Source organism: Montipora capricornis, chromosome 10 (genome assembly GCF_036669925.1).
Source record: "Montipora capricornis isolate CH-2021 chromosome 10, ASM3666992v2, whole genome shotgun sequence".
NCBI classification, from domain to species: domain Eukaryota; kingdom Metazoa; phylum Cnidaria; class Anthozoa; order Scleractinia; family Acroporidae; genus Montipora; species Montipora capricornis.
The window spans coordinates 32,967,543-32,975,675 of NC_090892.1; the positions used below are offsets into that span (position 1 = coordinate 32,967,543).

Sequence of the window (8,133 nt, forward strand, 5' to 3'; positions counted from 1 at the left end):
CATTTAGAAAATATGTGAAACACTATGACGTGACTGAAATATGTACATTTTGAAAACAAAAAACTGCATTTAAGAAAAATTCAGTATAATTATTAAAATGTTTTGAGTCTTTCTGAATTGGTACGAATATTAAAGACAGTTGGGGAAAGAAACCTTGTGATGTTATTGAAACTTGAACTTTAAATGTTCAGGATTTACTTATTAAAACTATCAAGACAAAAAAATTAAACAGATGTAAAGTATTTCAACTCTTTATGAAGTGACGGCCCAGTGTAACTTCTCTGGGACATCACTGCTTCCTCTCCTACTTGGTGGACCAACTCTCCTATTCGCACATTGTCGCCTTTGCTGACTAGACATAGATGTTCTATATCTAATATCTAGCATTTGAAAGAAGTTTGACACTTCCTCTGCCCTCCATCCCAATGGCCTGTTAAGCAGTGTCTCCTCTTCCTGGTCTGATTCATCTGACGACATCAGGCTAGGATGTAAGCTTTCATACAGTCTGCCATTCTTTTCTTCTTCTGATACACCCTTCAGTCTTTTTTCTAGTTTCTAAAAAAATTAGAAAGATAAATGAGCACTAAATCCAATAACTGCTTTCCAACATAACACCTTCCTTCATTGTACCTCTGAATGTAAACAACATGTCTTCATCAAAATGATTATGTGTAAATATTAGTTTGCATGCTGCTAAATTGCCCAGCAGATGAAGTCTGCATGCTCCCCAGGATGGCACCTGAAGGACTAACTCCCTTCACAGTCATAAATATAACAAGAAAATGAGAAGATTCTTCCTTGTGCAAAGGCAAGTGAGATTTTTTTAGAAAAAGACAAAATTGTCCATATTGTGTGTACATAATAGAGACCCTTACTCTTTTGATTCTCTGTCTCCTTTTCTGCTCTTTCTGATACTGTTCATAGGTTCCACTGTCCAACTGACGCCTCCTTTTTTTATTGGAACAGTAGTTTTGGGAAATTGCATCTACAAGAAAAATATTATTTGTTCAGCTGGTGAAAAGTTTCAACACCGATTTCAACTCTATATTACTCTGACTTGAACTTACAGTTAATAAAATAACAAGATAAAATCCAATCATGGGGGCAAGGGCACTTGTATCTTTGGTCAACTTGAAGACATTTTGCCATTAATTTTGTGTTCATGGAGGGGAAAAGATTAGTCCAAATATTTAAAAAGATCTTACCCATGAAGGACCTTCAAAGATGGAAGAGGAATGGTTGAGGGAGGAGGAAGAAAGGGCAAGGAATAAAAAATTGGGGAGGAGGGAGAAATGATGTCAAAAATAGGGAAAAGGGAGAACCCACACAGAAAGGGAGAAAGGAGAAACTCTGAGTGGTGTGATTGGTTGATTTAGAGGTACTGAACTGCCTGCTAAAACTGGAAATGTTTTTGTGGACAAAAACGTCTGGCTCCAGTTGTTCAAAGAGTAGATAAAGCTATCCACCAGACAAATCAATATCACTATCCACTATCACTATAAAGAGGATAGGTATTGACAAAACATACTACACAAATACGCTGACCAATAAATCGAAGGGGAATAACCTTGGTCCATATAATTTACAGTGAGTAATGAGAAGAAAATGACAACATACCTAGAATTCGCCTCTCGGTACAGAGAGAATCGTTTTTAATTTGATCAATTTCTTTAACCTCCTTTAAATATGTGGTAACTACAGTCTGGTTGGGTGGTTCATTCTCCCTGTTGGAAAAATAGTTAAATTATCATTCAACATTTACTGAACTCATAATAAAATGCCACGGGCATCCCTGGTGAAAATCTTCAAAGGATCTTCAAAGATCTTCATAAAGATCTTTAAGGATCCTAAAAAAGATCTTAGAAAAGATCCTCAAAATTCCTTGCCAAGATCCTTAAAGATTCTCCAGGACCTTGCCAGATCCTAGAGGATCCTCAAAATTCTTGCCAAAGATCCTCAAGGATCTTTAAGGATTTTAAAAGACCTTTTGAGGATCTTGTTAAGATCTTTGTGGATCTTTCCTGAATGTCACCAAGGAATTTCAAAAATCCTTTGAGGATCTTGTTAAGATCTTTGTAGATCTTTACTACTCTTACCAAAGATCTTTAATTAAGGATCTTCAATAAGTAATGTTATTCATATATTTAGTACTACAGTAACAATATGTGCTTGATAAAGGTACAGTAAAAACCTGCACACAAGAACCAAGTTTTTCCACGCTAGGCTAAGAAGGTTCTTATCGAATGGTGCTTAACTGGAAAATTAGGCTAAAGACTGTACTAAGGTTCTTAAACAGGTTCAAATAGGTTCTTATTTTGAAAATAGAATAAAATTATAAGGCATTTGTCATTGGTGGGCGTGGCCTATTTGTGCTATTTATGAAGTTTGTACAAAGCTTTGCAAGATAAACAGAACAAAAACAACATTTAAACAATGGTACTGTGTTTCTGCTGGGACAAACATGTTACTGGTAGAGCCTTTTATTTATTAAACTTGTGTATTCAGTGTTTGACTGAATTTTTCAAAGTAAGAACCCAATTCAAAATTGTAGGCTAAAACAGGTTCTTATTTACATGTAAAGGGTCTAAATGGACTTTCTTAGCCTAACAGGTTTCTTAAAAGTTTTTATAGGTGGGTTTTACTGTAACTTGTGTTCTGCATAATGCCTAAGGAAAGCTCAGCTTACAGGAATAGAGTAACTACAAACATTTTTTTAAATTTGTACCTAAGCTTGGTTTCCTCTGGAACAATAATCTTTAAAGATACTTTTACTAGCCCCCCACTTTTTTTTCCCCAGAACGATTTATGCATAAAAAATTATTCCCAAAACACTTTACTCGCCTGTCTGGCAAGTGAAGGATAGAATAATAACACTACCCTGACCACAGAATCTGTCAACCCCAGGCAAATGCACAAACAGAGACAAAACATTTGGGAAAACAACAATGCAAAATTTTTGTAAACCACGAACAATTTTTTTTTGGTGTAGTGCGAACAGGCCCTAAACAAAACTTACTTCTTCTCTGTGTTCCACAAGAGTCCCAGCTGATCCATTTTGGACCGGATATAGTGCTGGAAATGATCAACAATAGAGAGCAATAAGATAAATTTAAGATTAAAGCTTACATTGTACAAAGCCTACTTAAAGTTGATTATAGATGATATGAATAAACAACTGATACTTTAATTTAAAGACCCTCTTAAGCTTTCCCTTTGAAAACTACATGTACTGGTAACTCAGACAAATTGGGAATTTGGCGGTGAGACATCGACAAAGTAAAGGTTTGACAAACAGCAAACTACCCCTGGAAAGAACAACAAACTGCATGTTGGCGGGAATGTTGGTCGTTTCACCTACGACCAAACCCTCCACGTCCAGGGTCGATTCCCCTATGTCTGATATGTCAGTTATGCCTACACATTAAGTGCCCTTTCACCTACTGTGACTATCATAAATGTAAAACAATAATATCATCTAGTTTGATGCAAAGTTAACGACTAACTTCTACAGAAAAGAATCTGGTATCAAAAGATAGCATGCACAGCAAAGTGTATCCTAATGCACTTGTCAGTGGGAAGCCACGTAGCCTCATACCCAGGGAATAGTGGGGCAACAGACCAGGTCTGCCTTCTAAATGAAGCAAATTTCCTCCTACATGGCAACCTTGTACGTCCAAAACCAAACGTTTCTCCAACACCCCCACAATGCTGACCATATTTAATATACTTCAAGAATTTTTTACTCAAACTGGACTTTGAAAAAAAATGAAAATCAACAATGCAGTCCACTTCTTATACAAGCACAATTGTAAGTTGAACAATAATCTACCACAAATTACAGATTAGGCATTCCAAACTTTACAATCTCTCAAAAAACAGTAATATTACCACAGGGTTTAGCATAGCCCTGAAAATGGCAATAAAAAATACCAGCTTCCAGGTTGTGAAAACCATTAAAATCGCATCGACATAACTCCAAACAGGCATTTGACGTGCAACTCAATCTGACAATATTCCAGTTATTTCCGTTCTCTGCATTAGCATAGTAATCAAATGGCTACAAAAATGCAAACGTGTCGCATGAATGTAACCACTTTTCTTCATGCAGTGTTAGAGAGATAAGCTTCTACAGTCTGGCTTTAACCAGTATGAATTATCTCTTTTATAATGATCTGCCACTTTTACAAGAAATATTTTAAGGTTCTTTGAATATTTCTTCAGTTTAGGTTGTGATTCTATAAGCCATTTATCCTTTATAATGCATTTAAGATCAGGTAATTTGTATTGCATTAAAAAGAGCAGTCTTTCTGTCAGAGAATTTGAATTCCAACAGTGTTTTATTTTTCAGGTTGTTCGGGTAGGCTCTCGCTTGAAGCCGTAATTTGAATCTTTAATTGTTTAATTCTATGAAAGGGCCATGCCTACTAATTCAAAGGTATTTTTGCCCCGGTTATGATTATGTGGGAAATGTAGATCTTAACTTGAAATCCAAAAAGAAAATTGGGGATAACCACGCATTTTTCAAAGATAATTCATGAACAATATTTGTATAAGGATTTACAATACAAAGCCATGTATGGCGTTCTTTCTCAAATTGAAGCTTAATTATCTATTAAAATGCATGGTTGCGCCCAATTTTCTTTTTGGAACCAATAGTACTTACTAAGATCTACTTTCTCAGCACAATTTTAAACCGCGCAAAAATATATCCCTGTATTAGTAAGCATCACCCATAGGAAATCCGAGTATCTAGAGTTGCACAGAACGTATGCGCAATAAGAATAGTTGGCAGCGAAACGACCAGTAGGCGATACGACCACAGGCGTCCCAAGCTGAAAATACGTGGTGTATGCGACAGTTTGTGTATATAGAGAATTGTATGGGAAAATCACCGATCGTAAAAAAATTGTGTAAATAACTATGTCATTTGAAATAAAGTTTTCCTACTTCAAATGTGACCAACTTGTCTCTTTTGGCGAGTTTCGAGCCATTCTGACACCGTTTAGTGAAGTCATCCGGAAGGCCGTTGCTGAAATAATGGGAAGGCCGGTGTCACACATTTGAGGTAGGAAAACTTTATTTCAAATGAGATAGTTATTTACACAATTTTTTTACGATCGGTGATTTTCCCATACAATTCTCTATATACACAAACTGTCGCATACACCACGTATTTTCAGCTTGGGGCGCCTGTGATACGACTAATTTCCGAATGGAGGGCGCGAAATTTGAACGAAAATGTCTTTCGACCTGATACGGTATCTTATGTTGTAAGAAATAGTGTTGGAAAAGAGATCATCACATATAGCACATCTGCAAAAGAAATCGTGCTCGATCCAACGATTTGATCAAACAATTCGGTATCGCGGCGTCATACAAAAGGTGTGACAAATTATTCTGCATGCATGGCGTGAATTTTGAATGATCGAATGGCTTTCAAATTCGGTTCTATATCATCAGAAACACCATTGCAAGATAATCATTTGCTAAGCCTAAGACTTATTAATTAGTCATCGAGAGAACTGAGCTTACTCACCGAGAGATCGGGGCGTCGAGGACATTTTAGTATCCTTGAATAACTTGGTGGAGTTCCAGCGTCACTACTGCTTCCCTCGGCAAGACTTGAGTCACAACCAGCTATTTTGCTTTCAAGAGCAGCAACCCTCTCGTCCATGGCTTTAAATCCCCTCTCCATGGTAGCCTGAATTCCTGCCAAGGTCTGAAATACCGCATCAGAAAAATCGCTTTGGTTTCCTTCGTTGATTCTTAACGAGTCGTTGATGTCGGTCAACTGGTTTGCTACTGCCGATTGATCACTCTTTTCCAACTTCTCCTGGAGATCTTTCAGTTTATTCAGAACCAACCTGAATTCCGACACATTGGTGTTCCGGGTAGCCGCCATTTCTTGCTCGATCGACGGAACGTTCAGCTAAAATTCAGCCAGAAGCGATGTGCGATGCGATCACACTGTTATCAAGAATCTTCAAAGACCAAAAGTGGTTTTCCCGGTTTTCCCATAGTCCTCGTAGACGATTTGTTCACGCAACTAAAAGAAGCGTTGTGATTGGTCCATTTATGTTATTGGTTGTAATTTTTAGAGCCCTAAGTATTTTTGGTCATCGGCGTGGATTATACCATTTTTCATCATTTTTCACACATTTCTCTAACTCAGGATCGTTTACGTGTCGGTTTTGGAAAACATTAGAATGCCGAAAAGAAGTTCTCTGCGAAAGTTTGAAAGAAGAAATAGACGCCGAATTCAGTGTTCGCGATGTGGAAACAGCTACTCTTATTCTGGATCAAGATCGCATGTTTGCCCAGAAATAAGTGCATCTCCTGACGAGGCTTTCAATGCTTCATTGGAGGAAGAGATCAAAATCGACTGTGCAGATGAGAACGTAAACTCTGAAACAGAAAGCGAGGATCCTAGTTCGTGCTGTGAGAAGGACGTGGAAGGAGCTGATGTTGATCATGATGAATCTCACTGTGAATCAGGACGGTTGCTGTCCCCAGAGATCTGCAGGAGACTTAGAGAGAGGTTAAGGAAACGCTTTAATGAAGAAGACCTGGACTATTTCGAGGACGATGAAGACGATTTAACAGACAGTGCTGAGTGCAGTCCTGTGGACACTGATGATTCGGTGAACGAGGAGTGGAATGACCCTTCAGAAGGTCATGATCTTGAGGAGGATTTTGACCAGGAAGATGAAGGGGAAAATGTCAACGAGAATTCGACACCCTCAGATAAATGTGGAGCCCTTATTTTCTGGCTTTTATTGTTTTTATTATCTTGGCAGTCTGGATTTTCTGTAACAGACACTGCTGTTGAGATCCTTCTTAAATTTCTAAGCCGTTTTCTATGGTTAGTTGGAACATTTGATGGGAACAGTTGCTTTGCTGAGCTTGGCAAACGTTTACCAAACACCTTTTACAAGCTGAGAAAACATCTTGGACTGTTAAACAATGATAACTTCATAAAGTATGTCGTCTGCCCTAAGTGCAAGACTCTGTATGACTATAAAGAATGCATGCAGAAGCGCTGCGGAAGACAAGTGTCAGCCCGTTGCAAGTTTGTGCCATGGTCAAATCACCCACATAGAAGTAGACGAGGTGAGACTGTTTCCTTAGTGTACAAAAATTAATGTTCTTGTTGCTTGATTAACTCTAGCAGGGTATATAGTGTAACTTACCAGGGTATCGGCCAGGGTTTTGGGTACACCATATACAGGGGGTTTCAAATTACATGTAGGTAGGTACAGTATTTTTGCGAAGAAATATGGGTAGAATACTCAATAGATATTGAATTGTAAGTTAAAATCCCTTTCATGTAGAGCAATTTTTTTCCTTTATAGCAATGTCCCAATTTTGTGTATATTGGGTAATTATTTTCAGGTATATCAGTATAGCAGTTCCCCTGGGTTGACCCTGACTTACATATGTACAGTGTACTTTATTTACTTGAAAGAGTGTTTATTAAATTTTCCCAGGTTTTGATGCGACACTTACACAAGGGCAGCGCCTATTCAAGGGCAATACTTTTTAAAAATCATCACGAAATGCTTGTCAATAAGGCATAACTCTTACATCTATTCTTATCGAGAAATGAAGGGAACAACCAAACCTGACGGCTAAAAAATTTTCTTCCATATGTTATATACAGTATATTGGCTACTGTACATGTATGTTTTCATGAGGATGTTTTAATGGGACAGTTTTTCAGTGAGTGATTAAAAAGTGGTACGAGAATCACTTCCTCTTTTTCTTCAGATTTTGAAAGTGTGTTTGCTTAACACCTGCCTAGCAAAATTTTGAGCTTTGATTTTCAACCAAAGGCTGTTTACTTTGTGTTTTAGATATCACGGTCAGCCATTACTCACATTCAAACTGACCGACTGGACGTCAGAGGATTGGATCTAGGGAAAAGTAACGTCATTCACTCGATAGCTTAAAATTTCAGCGAGTAAACATAGTTTATTATGTATGCAAAAGAGGAGTTTAAAAATCTGAAAGCGTGAAACTCACATGCTGCATATTAATTCAGTCGTGTACAAATTCATTGCATTCTTAAACTAGTCAGCGTTTCTCGTCATTTTCTCGTCAATCCAGCTCTGTCAAGATTTTAAAGTTGGTAAT

General features: G+C 37.6%; 1 protein-coding gene and 1 pseudogene across 1 annotated transcript; one reads left to right on the top strand and one right to left on the bottom strand.

Annotated features, from left to right (window-relative positions):
- Window positions 1-252: 252 nt before the first annotated feature.
- Window positions 253-5,907, bottom strand: LOC138020687 (uncharacterized). The gene is made up of 5 exons (XM_068867626.1): window positions 5,537-5,907; window positions 3,017-3,072; window positions 1,618-1,724; window positions 876-985; window positions 253-555 (listed from the first exon to the last, which is right to left on the bottom strand). Exons 1-5 carry the CDS (start codon window positions 5,900-5,902, stop codon window positions 253-255), a joined length of 942 nt encoding a protein of 313 aa, XP_068723727.1. The 5' UTR covers window positions 5,903-5,907.
- A 299-nt stretch (window positions 5,908-6,206) lies between these two features.
- Window positions 6,207-8,133, top strand: part of LOC138021932 (uncharacterized) — an 8,931-nt pseudogene continuing 7,004 nt past the window's right edge.